The sequence below is a fragment of the Chiloscyllium punctatum genome, chromosome 8 (assembly GCF_047496795.1).
Source record: "Chiloscyllium punctatum isolate Juve2018m chromosome 8, sChiPun1.3, whole genome shotgun sequence".
Taxonomy (NCBI): domain Eukaryota; kingdom Metazoa; phylum Chordata; class Chondrichthyes; order Orectolobiformes; family Hemiscylliidae; genus Chiloscyllium; species Chiloscyllium punctatum.
Genome location: NC_092746.1, coordinates 108256422 through 108280576, shown reverse-complemented (window position 1 = coordinate 108280576; position 24155 = coordinate 108256422). Strand labels below are relative to the sequence as shown.

Genomic DNA, 24155 nt, shown 5'->3' with positions numbered 1-24155 from the left:
TGACATTTGCACATATTTGTTGCCCTTATTCTTCTAAATGGTAGCGGGTTTGGAAGGTACTGTTAAAGGGTCTGGTACAATTGTTGAATTGCAATTTGCAGACAGTAGACATTGTGTCACCGTGCACCAGTGGTGGAAGGATGAGATGTTAGAGGTGGTGGACGGTACTTCAATAAAAACAGGGTGTTTTGTTCTGGATGGTGTTGCTGGAATAATCCAGGCAAATGGAGATTATTCCATCATGCTCCTCTCTTGTGCCTTGTAGACAGCTGATAGGCTTTGAGGAATTAGGAGAGTTAGTCACTACTGAATTCCCACTCCTGACCTGTTCTTGTAACCTCTATATCTATATGATCGGTTGAGTTCATATGTGTGGCACAAAAGTTATTTGCCCTCATCAGCCCAAGCATCAAGGTTGTCAAAGTCCTGCTGCATATGTACATTGATTGCTTCAGTGTCTGAGGAGTCACAAATGGTGCTGAACATTGTGAAATCATCAGCAAAGATCTTTATTTCTGACCAGATAATGGAGAGAAGGTCATTCATGAAATAGCTGAAGATGGTTACACTGAGGACACTATCTTGAGGAATGCCTTAAATAATGCCCTGTGATTAAGATGACTGACTCAGCTGCCATGCTGAATGGCTAGCAGCTTTCTCTTCTGTCAGTGGCGATAATGCCTCTGTGGTTTGAGGCAAACTTAGAATCATAGAATCCCTACAGTGCAGATGGAGGCTATTCAGCCCATTAAATCTGCACTGACCCTCCAAAGAGCATCCCACCCACACTCACTCTCCAGCCTATCCCCATAACCCCACATTTAGTATGGCTAACCCACCTTGCCTTTGTATTCGTGGACACAAAGGGGTAATTTAGCATAGTCAATCCCACCTAATCTGCATCTCTTTGGACTGTGGGAGGAAACTGGAGCACCCGGTGAAAATCCATGTAGACACAGGGAGAACGTACAAACACCATACAGGCAGTCACTGAAGACTTGAATCCAATCCAAGTCCCTAACACTTTCAGACTGCAGTGCGAACCACTTGAGCCTTAACACCTTTCCCATTGGCTGGCATTTGAGTGCTGGCTTTTGAACATCTGAATATAATGGGAGAAAGCGAGGACTGCAGATGCCGGAGGTCAGAGTCAAAAAGTGTGGCGCTGGAAAAACAAAGCAGGTCAGGTATCATCCAAGGAGCAGGACAGTAGGTGTTTCGGGCAGAAGCCCTTCATCAGGAATGTCATCCATTAAGGCTGGTTTGGGGAAATGGCAATCTTGCTGGGTGCAGTTCCTCAACAAGAATAGATATGTGATAGCCTATTTTATAGGTACTTTTTCTAGCTCTTGCTTTGTTTGGGTTGAGACAGAAGACACACGAAAGAGGACGGCTGAGTTATGGATGCAGCAGCTCAAGGTACCCCAAAAGCAAAAGTCAAAAACCATCATGCACCTGCCCCCGGCTTGCAGAACCTTGGCTGGCACCTTCCAAATCTAACACTCTATTGCCCATCGCTAACACTCTATTGCCATATTAATTACCTGATAGAACCCAGTGTGACACTGGTGCACCAGAGTCTCCATGCTGAAGTCAGGTTCCATAGGGTCTTGATGGTTAGTGCCCAGGTTGAGTGGCACAATGACTCAAGATGACAAGGGCACTTCAGCTAGTGCTGTTGACTCCTTGGATTGTTCTTTCTTTGGAACCTCCACTTTGACTTTACTGCCATGGGGTGGGGGGAGCTGGCCCTGCCACAAGGTTGGGATTGGAATAACATCACTTTAAAGGTCATTGGGACATGCAAACTTCACTACCACAGTAAGGTGATGATCCTCACAGAAAACACATAGAACACCCACCAACTCTTCCTGCCAGCCTGGCTGAATTTCCTCCCAGCCTACTTCCTGCAAGGAGACGATTTCATTGTTTCAGTTTGTTTCTCCTTGCATCAGTCTGGTGATAGCATCTTCCATAGCAATATTCACAATAAAGAGTTCTTTCATCTGAAGATTCACTTGCAACATGGTTGACCAGGCCTTTTACCATTTCTGCCCTCACTCGGTCTTCCAGAATCCTTGTCTTCCATCCCCTCAGCTTCTAATTTAACAGATTATCCTCTATCATTTCACCACTTCCAATATGACAACATCAGCAAAAACATCTTGCTTCTTTGTTGAGAGTTCCAAAGGAACTCCGCAACATCCTGATCCACTCTTCAATGACCCATCAACACCTTTTCCTTCCTAAAACAATTTGCAAGCAAACAAGCTTGTCCTTTTATCACCTTAATTTCACTCCATCCATACATCCCTTCCAAATGAAAGAGTGATTTAGTTGTACTTTTTCCAATTTAGCAAAATATATTCACTGCGCAAGATGTAGACGCTCTTCATCAAGAAAATGAAGATGAGTGATCACCACATGTAGTATCTCTGTCCAGTCTGCAGACAGGGTGAAACTTCCAATAGCTTGTCACATCAATTCTCCATTGCAATCTTATTCTGACTTCTGGGAAGCCTTCAGAAATGAGATAATGAGAGTCCAGAAACAGTGTATTCCTGTTAGGGTAAAAGGAAAGGCTGGTAGGTGTAGAGAGTGCTGAACAACAGAAGTAATTGAGGGTTTGGTTAAGAAAAAGAAGGAAACATATGTCAGGTACAGACAGGATAGATCAAGTGAATCCTAAGAAGAGTATAAAGGCAGTAGGAGTATACTTAAGAAGGAAATCAGGAGGGCAAATAGGGTTAAAGGAGAATCCAAATGGTTTGTACAAATACAAGGACAAAAGGTTAACTATAGAGAGAATATGGCCCCTCAATGATCAGCAAGGTGGCCTTTGTGTGGAGCCGCAGAAAATGAGGGAAATACTAAACAAGTATTTTGCATCAGTATTTACTGTGGAAAAGGATATGGAAGATATAGAATGTAGGGAACTAGATGGTAGCACCGTGAAAAATGTTCGTATTAGAGAGGAGGAAGTGCTGGATGTCTTGAAATGCATAAAGGTGGATAAATCCCCAGGACCTGATCAGGTGTACCCTAGAAGTCTGTGGGAAGCTAGGGAAGTGATTTCTGGGCCCCTTGCTGAGATATTTATATCACTGATAGTCACAGGTGAGGTGTCAGAAGATGGGAGGTTGGCTAACGTGGTGCCACTATTTAAGAAAGGCGATAAGAAAAAGGCAAGGAACTATAGACTGATGAACCTGACGTCAGTGGTGGGCAAGTTGTTGGAGGGAATCCTGAGGGACAGGTTGCACATGTATTTGGAAAGGGAAGGACTGATTAAGGATAGTCAACATGGCTTTGTATGTGGGAAATCATGTCTCACAAACTTGATTGAGTTTTTTGAAGTAACAAAGAGGATTGATGAGGAGAGCGGTTGACGTGATCTGTATGGATTTCAGTGAGGCGCTCGATAAGGTTTCCCATGGTAGACTGGTTAGTAAGGTTAGATCACACAGAATACAGGGAAAACTAGCCATTTGGATACAGAACTGGCTAGGAACATAGAAGGCAGAGGTGGGTGATGAAGTGTTGCTTTTCATTGGGGAGGCTTGTGACCAGCAGTGTGCCATAAGGGTCAGTGCTTTTAGTCATTTATATAACTGAATTGGTTGTGAACATAGGAGGTACAGTTAGTAAGTTTGCAGATGACACTAAAATCGGAGATGTAGTGGACAGCGAAGAAGGTTACCTCAGAATACAACAGGATCTTGATCAGAAGGGCCAATGGGCCAAGTATGGAGTATAATTTTAATAAATATGAGGTGCTGCATTTTGGAAAGGCAAATCAGGCAGGACTTATACACAGAATGATAAGGTCCTGAGGAGTGTTGCTGAACAAAGAGACTTTGGAGTACAGGTTCATAGTTCCTTGAAAGTTGCAGATAGATAGGATAGTGAAAGCAGCATTTGGTATGCTTGCCTTTATTGGTCAGTGCGTAAAGTACAGGAGTTGGGAGGTGATGCTGCGGCCGTACAGGACATTGATTTGGCCACTATTGGAATACTGCACGCAATTCTGGTCTCGATGTTATCAGAAGGATGTTGTGAAACCTGAAAGGTTCAGAAAAGATTTACAAGGATGTTGCCATGGTTGGAAGATTTGAGCTATAGGGAACGCTGAACAGGCTGGGGCTGTTTGGCCTGGAGTGTCAGAAGTGAAGGGTGACCTTATGGAAGTTTATGAAATGAAGGGCATGGATAGGGTAAATAGACAAGGTATTTTCCCCAGGGTGGGGTTATCAAAAGCTGGAGGCATAGGTTTAAGGTGAGAGGGAAAGATTTAAAAGCGACCTGAGGGGCAACATTTTCACACAGAGGGTAGTGTATGTTTGAATGAGCTGCCAGAGGAAGTGGTGGAGGCTGGTACAGTTACATAATTTAAAAGGCATCTGAATAGGCATATGAATAGGAAGGGTTTAGAGGGATATGGGCCAAATGCCAGAAAATGGGACTAGATCTATTTGGGCATCTGGTCAGCATGGATGAGTTGGCCCAAAGCATCTGTTTCTGTGCTATATATCTCGATGACTCTATAACTCCTGCATTCAAAAAGGCAAAAAGAAGGAAGCCATTGGCCAGTTAACTTAACATTGTCATAGAGACAATGTCAGAAACTACGATGCAAGATGTTATGATAGGTTATTTGGATAAGTTCAAGATAACCAGGTACAGTTAATACTTTACCAAAGGAAAATCAAGTTTAACCCATTTACTGGAATTCTTTGAAGTACTAACAGGTGCTGTAGATAAAGATGAATGAATTGTATTGTACAATTGTATTGTACTTCGATTTCTAGGAGGCATTCGATCAGGTGTCACATGAGTAGACAGTAGAGTAGCTTCCATTTGTCATTTCTATCGTACACAACTGATACAGTAAAAAAAAACGAGACAGCGTTCCTCCAGGACCAAGGGTGCTACATGGACAGCACAAACTACACAATCATATAAGGCATAAAGTGCAAAACATGTGAGTTACAGTGTAAAAGAAGAATAATTAATTAGATATTTTTCTAGCAGCAATTCTAAGTTGTGCAAAGAATTCCAGATGGGAAAGAGTCCGATCATACTGTGATAAGGAACCTGATGGCTTGGGGGAAGAAACTGTTGCACATTCTGACTGTGAGAGACCACATGCTCAGGCATCTTCTGCCAGATGGCAGGAGAGGGGAGTTTGAGTGAGGAGTTTGTTGGGTCTTCCACAATGCTCTTAGCCTTTTGGATGCAGCGTGTGGTGTAAATGTCTGTAATGGAGGGAAGAGAGACTCTGATCATCTTCTCAGCTATCCTCACTCTCCGGTGTAGGGTTTTATGATCAGAGATGGTGCAGTTCCCGAACCAGTCAATTATGCAGCAGCTCAGGGTACTATCAAGAAACCCTCGTAGAATGTAGTGAGGATGAAGGGTGAGAGGTGGGCTTTCCTCAGCCAGCGCAGAAAGTAGAGATGCCCCGGGCTTTCTTGGTTATGGAGCTGGTGTGGAGGGTCCAGGTCCAGATCAAAGGTTCTTGCAGAAAACAAAAGCTCAGAGTATAGGGGGTAACATATTCACATGGATAGAATATTGACTAGTTAACAGGAAGCAGAGGATAGGAATAAATTAGTCAATTTAAGACTAGCAAGATGTCATATCTGGTAGGCCACAGGGGTTGGTGCTGGCGCCTCAATACTTTATAATTTATATACATGATTAAGATGAAGGGATTGAATAAATTGTAGCTGCATTTGCTGATGACACAAAATAAGGTAGGAAAATGAGTCGTGAAGAGGACATAATGGACATAGATAGGCTAAGTGAGTAGACAAAGATCTGGCAAATGGAGCACAAATATGAAGAAGTGTGAAATTACCCATTTTGGCAAAAAGAATAAATAAAGCATATTAGCGAAATGGAGAGAGGTTGCAGAGGTCTGAGATGCAGAGATCTGGGTGCCCTAGTGAATGAATCATAAAGTTCACATGCAGACACTGCAAGTATACAGGAAAGCTAACCAAGTTTTGTTTTATTGTGAGGGGGAATTGAATACAGTAGGGACGTAATCCTTCTGGTATATATGGCACTGGTGAGAGTGCATCTGAAGCACAGTGTACAGTACTGGTTACCATACTTATGGATGTATATAATGAGTTGAGAGCAGTTAAGAGAAGGCTTACTGGGTAATACCTGGAATGATTGCCTTATGCAGAAAGGCTAGACAAACCTGGCCTATATTCTCTGGAGTATAGAAGAGAAGGAGGTGACTTCATTAAAATACACTAGATTTTGAGGGGACTTGACTGACTGAATGTGGAAAAGATGTTTCTGCTTATGGAAGAATCTAGAACCAGGGTCATACAATCATAGAATCCTTACAGTGTGGAAGCAGGCTATTTGGTTGATCAAGTCCACACTGACCCTCTGATAAGCATCCCACCCACCTACCCTATCCCTGTAGCCCTGCATTTCCCCCGGCTAATCCACCTAGCCTGCAGATCCCTGGACACTATAGTCAATTTAGCATGAACAATCCACCTCAGCTACACATCTGTAGATTGTGGAGAGGAAATCCACACAGACATAAGGAGAAGGTGCAAACTCCACACAGACAATTGTCCAAGGCTGGATCAAACCTGAGTCCCTGGCATTGTGAGGCAGCAACAGTGCTATCCACTGAACCACTAAATTTAGTAAATTTACTAATTGAGCTTTTCTTTGCGGAGAGATGTGGAGGAATGTTGTGCAGATTGGTAGCTTGCATTTGGATTCATGTCATCTGGGATACTTGTCCAACATCTTGCAGCTTCATTAGTCTACACCGTGTTGAATTTAGTTTGCGACTTTAATATGGGAGGACTGTTTACCATCAAACAGGGGAGTCAGATCATCTCAGATTACTGTCACTGTGGATAATTGGGTTCTATGCCCATTTGCAAAAACTAAGATCAATGCAAATTTTATCTGAAATTTCATTTCAAATATAAAATCTATTCATAAATGATACAAAAATATAAATCAAATCTAAATAAATGGATACACTGCCTAGGGCAGAGCCACTGTACATCATATTGTCAGCTTGAAGTTTGTACTTCTCAGCTGATATAATCAGTTTATTCACAACATAATTACACTGCCAATTTGCCAAAGCAAGCTTGTAAAGAAAACAATAGCAAAGTTGCTGCTTATTGCAGGAAGAGTCTTCTGGCCAGACTCTGCACTGAAACCCACAGGTCTCTCCATTCAGGATGGCAAACGATTTTGCTGTTTTTCCTTAGTCTGTACAGATTTTCTCCAGCCACTTTGGCAGGTTCATCAATGATGACCATTTGTGCCATTAAAAGAACGATATGTATACAGAATCTTTCAGATGTACAACTTGAAGCAACTGACATTCAATATAATGAGGAATAACCAGCATGAATGGAGCAAGAGAGAGAGAGAGACAATTGTGAGATTATACATTGCCTACAGTGGTCAGGGTAGATGCAACTGGTGCCTTCTCCCATCCTGCTTCATTGTATGTCCATATGTTAATTTGTACCCTACTTATATAACAGCACTGCCTTCCAACAATGCAGCCTCCATCCTTTCTTTCTGACTGCAGGGAGGCTGAGGCCTCAGGTTAACAATGTAACATTTGCATTGTTCTGTGTGCAGTGTCTCCCAATTGAACAGAGAGTTAACCGGATTAGTCAGGTAAATAGTGTGGGTACAAGTACACATCAGAGGCTGTGTATTCTAGCAAGTAGGCCACAGCTTTAAGAAACTCAACACAATCCAGAATAAGGCAGTTTGCTTGACACAAACCCATCAAAAACTTTAAGCATTCATTCCTTCCACCACCAACATGCAGTGGCATCAGTGCGTATCACTAAAGGATGTATTTCAACAGCTCACCAAGGCTCCTTCCAAACCAGTGTTCACTACCATCTAGAAGAACAAGAGTAGCCATTTGGTGGAAAGGCGACTACCTCCAAGTTCTCCACCAAATCACATACTTTTACGTCAGGATGGTATATCACCATTCTTTTGACAGTGATGGATTAAAATTCTGGACTTCCCTCCTGAGCAGCATTGCAGGTATGCATACATGCATACACCAGGTGGACTATAATATCTCAAGATGGCAGCTGATCACCATCTTCTCAATAAATTCTGGCCTTGACAGCAATGCCAACCATGCCCAATGAACAGTTAAAACCAAAATCTCTAAATATTCCCCAAGACCATTAATCGTAGGAGTAGAAATAGGCCATTTAGCCCATTGATTTTATTCCACCATTCAAGATGATCATGGATGATCCAATAATCCTCAACTACACTTTCCTGCATTTTCCCCATAACCCTTAATTCCCTGACTGATTAAATATCTGTCTATCTCAGCCTTTGAATATACTTGATGAGTGACTAACCTTGATAATCTCCTGTGGTTAATAGAAAATCCACAGAATTATACCCCTCACAGAAAATAAATTCACCTTCATCTCTATCTTAACACAGCATCATTAAATGGATGAGTAAAACGACAGCTCTTGCAACTTGACTATACGGTGTCTTTTTTTTTTACCAATTAATAAAATAACACAGCTCTTCCTAGAGTTTTTCCCTGCCTGGTTGATGCTGTACGTCACAACTTAAAAAAAAAGGGTTGCCCGTTTAAGAAAGAAATGGCTTTAAGAAACATTTTTTCTCTGAAAGGCTTGAGTGTCTTTAGAATTCTTTTTCTCAAAAGGCAATGGGCATAGAACCTTTAAATATTTTTAAGGCAGAGGTAGATAGCTTCCTGATTACCAAGAGCTGAAAGATTATTGGGAGTATGCAGGAATGGAGAGTATCTTGAAAAGCTGAGAGACCTACTCTTGTTCCTTGTTCAACTCGTGTTCAACAATTTCAATAGCTGATTTCTGAAAAATGGAGCAATATTATGATTCTGCTGTCGTTGCTTGCACCTCCTGGAAAACCAACTTTTGTTTCTTTTTCTATCACATTACCCTCATCCTTTCTTCCTTCCTGTCTTTCCTCTTTTGCTGTTTCCTTCCACCTCTCTTTGTACTCCTTAAAACCAGTTACTGGTGAAAGGTTAACTTGGCTTGTATCTCTACAGACTTTGCGCAAATTCAAGGAGCTGCTTCTGATACAATAAACTTCCCTTGTCCCACTATGCTTCAGTTATCAAAGTTGCAAACTCTGAGCTTCTTTCTTTCAACTTCTCTGTATCTCTCTACTTTTAGACAGTCCATAAAATGCCTGTATGACCAAGCTACTGGATGCCTTGGGATACTTTGCCACATTAAATGTACTATAAAATATGCAGTTTATTGTTAATAGTCTATACTACACTTTGTAATACGGGAAAATCATTATCAATGTGGTAATAATTTAATCATTTTATATTATATCAAGGTCTCAATTTTAAATGGATAATTACCCATCACTTCTCCATGCCAACGCAAAGTTCTACAAATCTCAAAACAAAAATGGCAAACAATGATCAGCACATTGCACCAGCAGATGGAGCTATAATGGAGGAAAATAGAAATTTCTATCGGAAGGAGTTGTACTGAACAATATTGTTTAACTCAGCTGAAATTATCAAACCCAATGTACACCCTGATTAAGCTAAACGGTTTTGTTTCATGTGGCTCAGTGCACCACAATATGATGGAATTACTGCTAAGTCACAAGGAAGCAGTATCATACTATTTTCCAAAGCACATTGTTTGATAGTTTGATATTGCTCATATAAGTGTTAAAAAGTGATTTTGATGTGTATCCTTTATTTGAAGACAAAGACATGTTCACTATCTGCATGCTTTATCATTGGTACAATGGTTTGAGTAACACAAGCACAAAATGCGCTCTCAAGGTGGAGTGACTCTGTCTGCCTGGTTATATAAACAAAACTTCTCATTTCTGGAAAAAAAAGACTCCAAATATTAAATTGGAGCTACAGTTCTCCACTTACTGGGCCACTTTGAGGAAATTAGTTTTATACCTTTAAGTGAGGAAAATATGAGGGGAAGCTTCTTCTGCCAGTTCTTTGTGATACTGGCAATATTCATCCAACAGCCTTGTAAGCTGCATGGTAAATGCACAATGAAGAGAGAAGAACTGCAATAAAAACTGTCCTGTATAAAATTTGTTTGTCATTACAGTCATAAAATCCTTAGTGTGGAAGTAGGCCATTCAACCCTTAGAGTCCACACTGACCCACCGAAGAACATCCCACCCAGACTCACCCCCTACCACCTAACCTTGCACTTCCCATGGCTAATCCACCTGGCCTGACACTATAATCAATTTAGCATGACTAATCTACCTAAGCTGCACATCTTTGGACTTTGGGAGGAAATCAGAGCACCCAGAGGAAACTTACATAGACGTGGGGAGAATGTGCAAATTCCACACTTTCTGGATCACCATTCTGATCACTTTCTAAAAATGACTAACTGTGAAATATTCATTTTGAGGGATCATCGACTAAATTCAATTAAGTGCTCAACAATGAAATGTTCAACTTACCCCACATCAGTGAGTGAGAACCATCATCTATTTAAATTACAAAAATATAAACTGACTTTTTCGACTTGGCATTTTTACAGTGATATACAAAAACAGTATGGTACTACAGTGTTTGAAGCCTGAATGATCATCTGAAAAAAGTGGATTGTGTGTTTTCAAGGTGAACTTTCTCTCGCAGAAGTTATATGGTTTAAATTCACCCTGATCAAAACCACTTTTATTTGTCTCTAAGATATAATGCAGGAGTACTTGTGCAAGAACACAAACTCTCTGTAATTATTTTTGACTACTCAGTTGGTGTTCAGTTAGCTGACTTGTCAGGATGACTGGTTTGTGATGCAGTTACGCCAAAAGCGTGGGTTCAATTCTCTTATCCGTGGAAAGCCCTCCTTTTCAACCATTCTACTCGCCTGAAGTGTGGTGACCCTCGGGTCTAACCACCATTAGTTGTCTCTCTCTAATAGGAGAGCAGCCCTATGGTCATCTGGGATCATGGCAACTTTAAATTTTTCTAAACTTACATTTCAGAACAAAGATGTCTGGTTAATTACATAGTTAACTTGCTAATGTTTTTCATTTAAGGTTATGGAAAAATAGGTGATGATCATTAATTTTCTGAGAACACATACATAGGGAGAAGATGTAACTTCAAGGGTGGAATGAGAGGGTAAAGATGAAGAAACTCACCATAAAAGATATATGTATCACAATTTCAATCTTTTCATCTGGCTGGGAATCTACTAACATTCATGCATTTCAGCAAAATTCCCTTTCCTATTAATATTAAAATGACATTTTTGTTTGTTTGGCGTATCACTTTTTTTTTCTCCCTTGGAAAACAGCTTGCAGCTTTGAAAGAATTCATAGGCTGATCAACAAACTGTTGAGCAATGTCATCAACACCGAGTGGTCAACAAGTCCTGGAGTGGCATTTGAACCTGGGACCTTTAGCTCAGCAGCTGGTGTTAACAATTCAGACTTCAAAAGTTCCTCCCATGTGTTTTTGAAAGAAAAATAAAACTTCCCTTTTTTTTTAAGAAAAGGAAGATCACAGTCAAGCTTTGGTACTGAATTTGTCACAATTAGTTTCTTAGCTTAATTCACGCTGCGCTCAGGTTATTTTCCTTTGTTTCAACATCCTTGTCTCCAACATAAGGTCATAATTAGAATTACTCTGACAATTCGATGTTCAACACTTCACAATTTTATAGTTCCTGTTGCAGGCTGGCATCTCCATGAGACTATGAGCAAGAGAAAACTCAGCCATATCCACATGGTTTTCAAAAGCATTGCTTATTTTCCATGATCAACATTTCAGAAAGTGTGTGTGGACTTGCAAAATATACTAAGTTAAATGCCATATAATTAGCTTGTTAGCAAAGTTGAGTTCTATGAAATAAGAGTGACATTGTGGCATGGAAACGAAGTTTGCTCAGTCACAAGAGACAAAGTAGCAGTAAAAAGCAGGTTTTCCAACCAGAGGTTTTCTTCCAGCAGTTGGTACTAAGAGCACTAAGTTATTTATTTTATTTATTAATTTATTTTAATGACTTAGATCTAGATTAAATTTAACGCAGAGGAGAAGTGATACAGTTTATCGGTAAGAACAAAGAAAAAGTAAAATGAATAAAAAGGTATAACCCAAAAGCCATTGTATAATGAAGAGATTTGTCAAAATCATTGAAGATTGCAGGGCAAGTTAAAGAGTGGTTAAAAAGGATCTGGGGCTTTAAAAACTGAAGTACATGATACAAGAGCTAGAACATTACGGTGAACATTTATAACGCACTGGTTTGGTCTCAACTATTGTTATCAATTCTGGGCATCGCATTTTAGGATATATGTGAAAGGCTTAGAGAAAGTACAGAAAATAATTACAAGAATAGTTTCACAGATTAGATTACTTCAGTTATATGGTGCGACTGGAGAACCTGGGGTGGTTTTCCTTGAGGAAGGTTGAATGGAGATATTCAAAATCATCAAAGGTCTGCACAGATTAGGTCGCGAAAAACCGTTCCCTTTGGTGGAGGAGTTGAGAATCACCGGACATGGATTAGTGCCATTGGCAAGGTAAACAAAAGGAAACATTAGAAAACTTTGTTTTTAAAAAATGTAGCATTTCTGAGAAGGTTGAAGAGAATCAAATAGCAATTTTCACAAGTGAATTGGATAAACTCTTGAAGATAAGGAATTATCAGGGTTACAGCAATGGGGGATAGGAGACTAGCTCAACTGCTTTTGCAAACAGATGGTGCAAACCTGATAGGCTGATTGGCCTACTGCATTGGAACTGGTCCATGATCTGAAAACTTCCTGTCTGGAATTTTTAGGAAAAAGTCATTTCTGAATGTTATGCATTATAGAACGCCTAACTCAAATGCTTAAATAGAAAAACAGGGTAGATATACAAATCAGTAATAACACTTATTTTATTTATTCAAATACTATGTGGGCCAATGTTTTTGCTTTCAATGCACAACAGTCAACTGATGAATTGCTTGGGTCTGCACAAAAAGAGAGTTTTGGACAACTGGTGTTTCTGAACAATAGATTTTCAGACAGGAGAGGTTGTACCGTATTGAATGAGGAGACAGATGGGGAGATGATGTTTTGGTGTCTTGTAGTGCACATCTGACAGCAATATCTACTATTAACTGCACATTATATTCAGCTAAAGTTGCTGTTGGGTTTTCACATTAGTAAGTTAACATTTTTAGCCACACTTACTTTTACAGCAAATTCTGGTCCATTGTAACAGTTATATTTTTATTTGAATTTGGTGAAAAGCCAGAAACAGGGTTAGAATAATTGTTGTCTAACACAGATTTTTATTGTGCAATGTCAGATGATGACGATTCGACAACCCCACAATTTTTTGAACGTTAGGGGCTTACAAGTCCTTGTGTATTTCCAGGACAAATATTTTTATCTACTGATCACCAATTTCAATTCAAAATCCACATTAGCTTTGATGACGAGAACGAGGGTAGGTCCGATCAAGGACAGTGGTGGGAGACTGTGTATTGAGTCGGAAGAGATAGGAGAGGTCTTGAACAAGTACTTCTCTTCAGTATTTACGAACGAGAGGGACTGTATTGTTGAAGAGGAGAGTGTGAAACGGACTGATAAGCTAGAAGAGATATCTGTTAGGAAGGAAGATGTGTTGGACATTTTGAACAACTTGAGGATAGACAAGTCCCCCGGGCCTGACGGGATATATCCTAGGATTATGTGGGAAGCAAGAGAGGAAATTGCAGTACCGTTGGCAATGATCTTCTCGTCTTCACTGGCAACGGGGGTGGTACCAGGGGACTGGAGAGTAGCGAATGTTGTGCCCCTGTTCAAAAAAGGGAATAGGGATAACCCCGGGAATTACAGGCCAGTTAGTCTTACTTCTGTGGTAGGCAAAGTAATGGAAAGGGTACTGAGGGATAGGATTTACGAGTATCTGGAACGGCACTGCTTGATTAGGGACAGCCAGCACGGATTTGTGAAGGGTAGGTCTTGCCTTACAAGTCTTATTGAATTCTTCGAGGAGGTGACCAAGCATGTGGATGAGGGTAGAGCAGTGGATGTAGTGTACATGGATTTTAGTAAGGCATTTGATAAGGTTCCCCATGGTAGGCTTATGCGGAAAGTCAGGAGGCATGGGATAGAGGGAAATTTGGCCAATTGGATAGAAAACTGGCTAACCGGTCGAAGTCAGAGAGTGGTAGTAGATGGTAAATATTCAGCATGGAGTCCAGTTACAAGTGGAGTTCCGCAGGGATCAGTTCTGGGTCCTCTGCTGTTTGTAATTTTTATTAATGACTTAGATGAGGGAGTCGAAGGGTGGGTCAGTAAATTTGCAGATGATACGAAGATAGGTGGAGTTGTGGACAGTGAGGAGGGCTGTTGTCGGCTGCAGAGGGACTTAGATATGATGCAGAGCTGGGCTGAGGAGTGGCAGATGGAGTTCAACCCTGCCAAGTGTGAAGTTGTCCATTTTGGAAGAACAAATAAGAATGCGGAATACAGGGTTAATGGTAGGGTTCTTGGTCAGGTGGAGGAACAGAGGGATCTTGGGGTCTATGTACATAGATCTTTGAAGGTTGCCACTCAGGTGGATAGAGTTTGTAAGAAGGCCTATGGAGTATTATCGTTCATTAGCAGAGGGATTGAATTCAAGAGTCGTGAGGTGATGTTGCAGCTGTACAGGACTTTGGTTAGGCCACATTTGGAGTACTGTGTGCAGTTCTGGTCGCCTCACTTTAGGAAAGATGTGGAAGCTTTGGAGAGGGTGCAGAGAAGATTTACCAGAATGTTGCCTGGAATGGAGTGTAGGTCGTACGAGGATAGGTTGAGAGTTCTCGGCCTTTTCTCGTTGGAACGGCGAAGGATGAGGGGTGACTTGATAGAGGTTTATAAGATGATCAGAGGAATAGATAGAGTAGACAGTCAGAAACTTTTTCCCCGGGTACAACAGAGTGTTACAAGGGGACATAAATTTAAGGTGAAGGGTGGAAGGTATAGGGGAGATGTCAGGGGTGGGTTCTTCACCCAGAGAGTGGTGGGGGCATGGAATGCGCTGCCCGTGGGAGTGGTAGAGTCAGATTCATTGGCGACCTTTAAGCGGCATTTGGATAGGTACATGGATGGGTGCTTAATCTAGGATAGAAGTTCGGCACAACATCGTGGGCCGAAGGGCCTGTTCTGTGCTGTATTGTTCTATTGTTCTATTCTATTCTATTGTTCTATATGCTGTTCAGACACCTCCTGCTGCAAACAATTAGCATGATTAATGATACATAAAAGTAAACTACTCAACACAAATGACGTGATAAAACGATGTAATAGCGTAGTCATCAAGTTACTGGAATAGCAAACCAAAATTCAAATTGAAATCCAAACCTCGTTGTAAAAACATCTAAATTCAAATTAAAGTAAAATATTTTATATTAAAAAAAATCAATAATAACAAGTCATTTACCTCTAAACTGCTCTCTAAAGTGGCCAGCCAGGTGAATCATCAGCACACCACTTTTAAGCAGTGCATATCTAAGGATGGGTAATAAATTGGCAGAAATCCAAGCTTAAAATGTTGAGAAGTCAAAGAAGCCAATGAAGACACAAGATTATTAAAATGAACGAACAGTTGAGACTGCTTTTCTTTTGAAGATGTCTTTGGCTGAGAATATTGGCTAAGATACCAGGAAAAGGAGACAAAACACCAGCTTAACATCAAATATAAAGAACATCATTTCTGAAAATGTACTTCTGCCTCATAAGTTTAGGAATCATGTCCTACATAAATTTAAACTCACACGCACAAATCCAGTTCTGGAAGTCACCACCTCCAAGCCTAGCTCGCATACAAGTTAACAGAAGTACACAACATGTGCAGTCTACTCGAAGGCAATTGTTTATATATGAAGTATCAGAGTGATACAGCACATTCAGCTCATCTTTCTTGTTTCAGCTCCTTGGTAGAATAATTCAATTAACCCCCACTTCCCTGCAATTTCTGCAAATCCCTGTAATTATATTTTCTCTTCAAGTATTTATTCACTTTTTCTACATTTGCAACATCATCTTCACCAGGGAAGCGAAATGGAAAGAAGTCATTAAGTCCCTCAGTCAAAATTTCTGCCTCCAAAAGATCTCATTGTTGGTCCCTAACTGGAACCATTCTGTCTTTGGTATGCCTTTACTAGCTAAGTGTTCCAAGATACTTCTTATTTTAGTTTTTACATTAGATATAAGTTTATTCTCATACCCTCTCCTTGCCCTCAGAGAGAAGAGATCTTATTTAAAATAAAAATTTCTAGATTTCACTTTATTATTTTCTCTCAAAACGTCATGAAATCACTACCCCAGAGTACTGTGGATGCTAGGACATTGAATACATTTAAGGAGAAGATAGACAGATTTATAATTAGAAATGGATTTAAGGGTTATAGATAGCAGGCAGGAAAGTGGAGTTGAGGCAGAGATGAGGTCAGCCATGATCTTATCAACTGGAGGAGGAGGCTCGAGGGGCTGAAATTCCTCCTCCTGGTTCTTAATGCTACTGTACCCACCTTGTGGCTATTGCAGAATCACAGAATTCCAACAGAGGAATGGTCATTCAGGCCATTCGGCCCACTGAATCTATATTGACCCTCCGAAGATCATCCCTCCCAGACGCACAACCCCTATCGCCATAACTGCACATTTACGATGTTTAATTCATGGCCTGCACATTCCTGGACACAATGGGATAATTTAGAATGGTCAATCCACCTAACCTGCACATCTTCAGACGTATTATTCACCTCCCTATTTTCAGTCTCATTTCAACTATCTTTAATCATCCAGGAAGATGTGGGTGTAGTCATCCATAAGACATAGGAGTGGAAGGAAGGCCGTTCGGCCCATCAAGTCCACTCCGCCATTCAATCATCGCTGATAGGCATTTCAACTCCACTTACCCGCATTCTCCCCGTAGCCCTTAATTCCTCGAGACAACAAGAATCTATCAATCTCTGCCTTGAAGACATTTAGCGTCCCGGCCTCCACTGCACTCTGCGGCAATGAATTCCACAGGCCCACCACTCTCTGGCTGAAGAAATGTCCCCGCATTTCTGTTCTGAATTGACCCCCTCTAATTTTAAGGCTGTGTCCACGGGTCCTCGTCTCCTCACCTAACGGAAACAATTTCCTAGCGTCCACCCTTTCCAAACCATGTATTATCTTGTACGTCTCTATTAAGTCTCCCCTTAATCTTCTAAACTCCAATGAATACAATCCCAGGATCCTCAGCCGTTCCTCATATGTTAGACCAACCATTCCAATGATCATCCGTGTGAATCTCCGCTGGACACGCTCCAGTGCCAGTATGTCCTTCCTGAGGTGTGGGGACCAAAACTGGACACAGTACTCCAAATGGGGCCTAACCAGAGCTTTATAAAGTCTCAGTAGCACAACGGTGCTTTTATATTCCAACCCTCTTGAGATAAATGACAACATTGCATTCGCTTTCTTAATCACGGACTCAACCTGCATGTTGACCTTTAGAGAATCCTCGACTAGCACTCCCAGATCCCTTTGAACTTTGGCCTTACCAATTTTCTCGCCGTTTAGAAAGTAGTCTATGCTTTTATTCTTCTTGCCAAAGTGCAAGACCTCGCATTTGTTCACGTTGAATTCCATCAGCCATTTCCTGGACCGCTCTCCCAAACTGTCCAGATCCTTCTGTAGCCTCCCCACTTCCTCAGCACGACCTGCCTGTCAACCTAACTTCGTATCATCTGCAAACTTTGCTAGAATGCCCCCAGTCCCTTCATCCAGATCATTAATATATAATGCGAACAGCTGTGGCCTCAACACTGAACCCTACGGGATACCACTCGTCACCGGCTGCCATTCTGAAAAAGAACCTTTTATCCCAACTCTCTGCCTTCTGTCAGACAGCCAATCCTCAATCCATACCAGTAGCTCACGTTGAACACCATAGGCCCTCACCTTGCTCAGCAGCCTCCCGTGTGGCACCTTATCAAAGGCCTTTTGGAAGTCTAGATAGACCACATCCACTGGGTTTCCCTGGTTTAACCTACTTATCACCTCTTCAAAGAATTCCAACAGGTTTGTCAGGCATGACCTCCCCTTACTAAATCCATGTTGACTTGTTCTAATCAGACTCTGCTCTTCTAAGAATTTAGAAACCTCATCCTTAATGATGGATTCTAGAATTTTACCAACAACCGAGGTTAGGCTAATTGGCCTATAATTTTCCATCTTTTGTCTTGATCCTTTCTTGAACAAGGGGGTTACAACAGCGATCTTCCAATCATCCGGGACTTTACCTGACTCCAGTGACTCTTGAAAGATCTCAACCAATGCCTCCGCTATTTCCTCAGCCACCTCTCTCAGAACTCTAGGATGTATCGCATCGGGGCCAGGAGATTTATCAATTTTAAGACTTTTTAGCTTTTCTAGCACTATCTCTTTTGTAATGGCAACCATACTCAACTCAGCCCCCTGACTCCCTTTAATTGTTGGGATATCACTCATGTCTTCCACTGTGAAAACTGACGCAAAGTACTTGTTAAGTTCTCCTGCTATTTCCTTATCTCCCATCACTAGGCTTCCAGCATCAGTTTGAAGTGGCCCAATGTCTACTTTTGCCTGTCATTTGTTTCTTATGTATTGAAAGAAACTTTTACTATCATTTCTAATATTACTGGCTAGCCTACCTTCATATTTGATCCTCTCCTTTCTTATTAATCACTTTGTTATCCTCTGTTTGTTTTTGTAGCCTTCCCAATCTTCTGATTTCCCATTGCTGTTGGCCACTTTATAGGATCTCTCTTTTTCTTTAATACATTTCCTGATTTCCTTTGTCAGCCATGGCTGTCTAATCCCTCCCCGGATAATCTTTCTTTTCTTGGGGATGAACCTCTGTACAGTGTCCTCAATTATACCCACAAACTCCTGCCATTTTTGCTCTACTGTCTTCCCCACTAGCCTCTGCTTCCAGCCTATTTTTGTCAGTTCCTCTCTCATGCCCTCGTAATTACCTTTATTTAACTGTAACACCATTATATCCGATTTTGCCTTCTCTCTTTCAAACTCCAGACTGAACTCTACATATTATGATCGCTGCTTCCTGAGGGCTCCCTTACTTTAAGATCTTTTATAAAGTCTGGTTCATTGCAAAGCACTAGGTCCAGAACAGCCTGCTCCCTTGTGGGCTCCATGACGAGCTGTTCCAAAAAGCCATCCTGTAAGCATTCCATGAATTCCCTTTCTTTGGATCCACTAGCAACATTATTTACTCAGTCCACCTGCATATTGAAGTCTTCCATGATCACTGTGACCTTGCCTTTCTGACATGCCTTCTCTATTTCCCGGTACATGTCGCGTCCCTGGTCCTGACCACTGTTAGGAGGTCTGTACACAACTCCAATTATGGTTTTTTTGCCTTTGTGGTTCCCCAATTCCACCCACACAGACTCCACATCATCTGACGCTATGTCATTCAGTGCCATAGATTCAATTTTGTTCTTAACTAACAAGGCAACCTCACCCCCTCTGCCGACCTCCCTGTCTTTTCGATAAGTTGAAAATCCTTGGAGGTTTAACTGCCAGTCCTGACCCCCCTGTAACCAAGTCTCTGTGATGCCTACCACATCATAATCATTCACTATGATCTGTGCCATTAGTTCATCTGCTTTGTTATGAATGCTACGAGCATTCAGGTAAAGTGCCTTAATCCCTTTCACAAGAATTCACTTACTCTGTAACAAAACCATCTCCTCTTTGAAAGTGTCCTAAAGGGGAATACATTCTAAAGTTTAACAGCCTCATTTTGATGTAAGGAAAACAATACTTGATTATGAAGACCAGAATTTTGAATTAATTCATTTACCTCTCCTGCTCCCCCCTTCAGTAATTAGTTTCTTCTTCATACAATATTTCATTTTAGATTATACAGAAATTATTGCTGGAAGAACTTTTGGCATAAGTCATTTCTGTGAGCATTTCATTTTCCCATACTGTCTCTTTAAATATATCAGTGGGACTGATACTTCAGAGGAAATTTAATTTTCAGAGAAACTGATATAATAAAATTAATCCCCTTCATTTAATGAGAGAAGCTTTGTACTCAATGTAGTAGCTATTAGATACATAATAAAACTGGAAGTTAAACATTATTCTAAACAAACAGACCATATGAATCCCAGTTAAAATTATCAGCACACCACAAAAATATGCCAGCACTTTCAGAATAAGTCATTATGCTGCCTCAGTTATTTCATTAAACTCAGAACTACCAACAAAAGCTACAAACAGCAAAGTGATGGTAAATTTGGTATTTCTGCTTTCTGAATTTCATGAAGATTCTTAGAATACTTTAATTACTTAATATATTAAAATCCATCCCAGATATTACAAAAAGATTACTTAGACTTCCCAAGGGTAGATTCAATTTATAATCTATTACCCTATAAGATTAAGGTTACTGAATTCGTGGACCACTGCTGTTTGAATAAGTGGCTTTAAAATATGCTTATTAAATAACATGCATACCTCATTTGGTTTCTGAGAACCATCAGGACTAATTCGGAAAGACCCCACTTGAATAGTTTTCTTTGGATCCACTTGTTTAATTGCCCAGTCTAGTTCAGCCACCAAGGCCCTGCAAACTTAAAATTCAAACAAAATCAAGTCAAATAAATACAAGATAACAGTTTTTACAAAAAATCAAAATGATTTTACAAATTGGCAGAGTAGCTTTCTATCCTCCATAAACTGAACCTGAAACATGCAGCTACCTCATCAACTTAGTAAGCTTTTCTACCATCTTTTGGCATATAAGTATACGAAAAATTGCTAAAAGTAAAATCTCAAATTATAAAAATTCCAGCTCATCTTTAACAATGAAAATATGACCAATACTTAAATGGCACAGTTGTTTAGAGACATTACAAATGTTCTGATTTATAAAATGGAACAGAGAAAGGAAAATAGATTGGTTTAGTACTGATGTAATATCAAAAACAAAGAGATTAAGACAACGAGTTCATGAAAGATTGAGAAAACACATTGCATGTTGCTATTTATAGATATTGAGAAGGTTTAGCACTTCTGATCAGATTGTTTTAAAAATTCATTCACAGGATGTGGATATCACGATTAAGCCATCCCTAATTGACCACATCCTTTTGATGTATATCAAGGAGTCACATGCAGGCCAGGCAAGGCAAGGATGGCAGTTTCCTTCCCAAAAAAGGACATCAGTTAACCAAACGGATTTTCTGACAATCTACTTTGTCATCATTAGACTCTTAATTCCATAATTTTACTGAATTCAAATTCCATCATCTGCCACGACAGATTCAAACCAGGTTTCCAGAATATTATCTCGGTCTCTAGATTAATCGGTGTAATGAAATTGTGAAAAGAAAAACCAATGGTTGTAGCAGAATGTTTAGCAGTCCAACAGACGAGTCAATCAATAGCTTGACATTATCACTAAGTTATGATTGCGCGAGTGTGTCTGCCTCAGTCACCCACCATCATGCAGAGGTGGTAACACAGTGACATTACAATTGGATGGGGAGCTGATGGAAGAGTCTGTCCAAGTGATTACAGACCAAATGGACATTCATGGATATACAGTGTTAATATTATTGTAATTATGTTGACATGGCTACAGGGTGACCAAGGATGGTAACTAAATATCCAGGGGTATTTGATATTTAGGAAGGACAGGCAAACAGGGAAGAGAGATGTGATAGCACTGCTAATTATGGATGATATCAATTTAATCACGAGGAAGGATATGGTTCAGAAAATCACGATGTGGAATCTGTATGGTTAGTGATAGGAAATACCTTGGAGCCGAAAACAGATTCCCAAACAGTACCGGAGACGCAAGCGTTGGCATTAAACAGGAGATTAAAGATGCAATGAGAGTACAATAGTGACCATGGATGACTTAAATTGACATATCGACCAAACTAGCGATAATACTGTGGTGGAGGATTACCTGGGGTGCATGAGAGATTTTTTTTAGGCCTATTATGTTGAGGATCCAACTGCCACCTGTGGCGAGGCCTAAATAACGTAATGGGATACAAATGAAGCTGAGCAAGATAGCAAACAAAGTTACATCTCACCCTGATGCACTCAATGCTTTCTATGTTCGGTTTGAGCAGAATGCCAGTGACATGGTGTCACCTACCCAAATTACCCTGGATGCACCTGTTCCCTCCATCACTGCTGCAGACGTCAAATTGGTCTTCCCGGGAGTGAACCAAGGAAGCCATGGACCCAGACGGAGTCTCCGGCCGTGCATTTAGATCCTGTGCAGACCAGCTGGCAGAAATATTCAGTGACATCTTCAACCTCTCCCCCCTAAAAGCTAAAGTCCCCACCTGTTTCAAGAAGACCACCATCATTGCAGGAGATAAGAAAACATATGCGGCGTGCCTTAATGACTACTGCCCAATGGCTCTGACCTCCATACTTATGAAGCGCTTTGAGAGGTTGGTCATGGCCAACATCAACTCTTGCATCCCAGCCTGCCTTGATCCCCTGCAATTTGCCGACCAATGTAACAGGTCCACAGCCAACACCATTTCCCCAGCACTGCACTCATTCCCGAAACATCAGGAAAACAAGGTGACCTACGTCAGACTCCTGTGCATTGAGTACAGCTCTGCCTTCAACATTATGCCTTCCAGGCTGATCTCAAAACTTGGGAGACCTTGGTCTCAGCTCCACCATCTGCAACTCCTCCATGATAACACTGGAGCCCCCCTACCCCTCTCCCAGAGGACTGAAGGTTTTATGAAAAACCTCAATGCATCGTCTGAGCTGAGATGCCAGCTTTTTTTTAAAAACTAAAATCTTAAGTTATCCCAGGAATATGACTTGAAAGAAGTTCTGGGACTTGCATATTAATGTATCGAAATCTGTAACCCATTCAAAGTGATTAAAGACTTAAAAGCAATCTAGGTTTGTTGAATATATCGCATCAGATGTCTGACACTTTGATCTGCTTCCTATGATCCTGCCCCAGTGGCTACCTGGCGAGGGAGCATTGCTCGGAAAGCTTGTACTCCCAAATAAAGCTGTTGGACTATAACCTGCTGTTGTGAGATTTTTAATTCTGGAAACAGCAAGGGAAAAATGCTTTTCTCCCAGATGGCCTACAGCACTAGTTGTGTATCATAGGGATCAGCTATTCAAGACTTAGATGAGAGAATAAAATGCAAGTTTTCCATGTTTGCTGAGGACACAAAACTAGCTGCTGTTGAGATTTGTGAGGAGGATGCAAGGCGGCTTCCAGGTGATCTAGGAAGTTGAGTGGCAGAAAACATGACAGATGTAGTACAACAATGGATAAACGTGAAGTTAAACACCAGTGTGAAATAAAGAAAGGCAGAGTGTTATTTAAATCATGATATATTTGGAAGTGGATGTATGGTGGGATCTGGGTGTTCTTGTACACCAGTCAATGAAGGTAACCAGGCAGATGCAGCAACGAATCAGGAAGGTAAATTGTATATTGGCCTTCATTGCAAGAGACATTGAGCTCAGATATAGAGACATACTACTGGAGCTATACAGGATCTCAGCAAGTCCACCTCTGGAATATTGCTTGCAGTTTTGCTGTCCGCACCAAAGAGAAAATATACTTTTCATAGAGGGAGCGCAGCGAAGGTTCACCAGGTTGATTCTAGGGATGGCAGGACTGTACTGTGAAGAGAGCTTGGTACACTCGAGTTGAAAAGAATGAGAGGTCTGATTCAAATGTAAAGAATTCTCACAAGGCTAAGCAGACAAATGTGGAATGACGTTACCCTTGATTAGGGAGACTAGAACATTTAGCTACCATGTCTTCACTTGTCTCCTCTCAATCATTCTTGCAAATTGTACAAGGTGAGGCTCCAGCACAGGCCCCTGCAGGACTCCACTTGTCAGATCCTGCCTATCACACAAAGAACTACACTTACACACAATCTCTTTTCTGTCTACCAGCCATAATTTTCTGTTTTCTCCTTCCCTCCATCGTTGAATTGAGGGGTCATGTTCTAGTGTTCTTCATCTTCTAGTTTGATTGAACCTTTCCTGAATCCGTGGAAGTTTAGAAAATTAAATACCAAAGCATCTACACA

At 40.9% G+C, this 24155-nt stretch overlaps 1 protein-coding gene across 1 annotated transcript in view; it reads right to left on the bottom strand.

Moving 5' to 3' along the window:
• Positions 1–24155, bottom strand: part of cnpy1 (canopy FGF signaling regulator 1) — an 89351-nt gene that overhangs the window by 24273 nt on the left and 40923 nt on the right. Inside the window, exon 2 of the mRNA XM_072576225.1 lies at positions 20560–20675. Within this exon, the coding sequence (XP_072432326.1) occupies positions 20560–20675 (116 nt within the window). The remainder of the gene's footprint in view (positions 1–20559; positions 20676–24155) is intronic.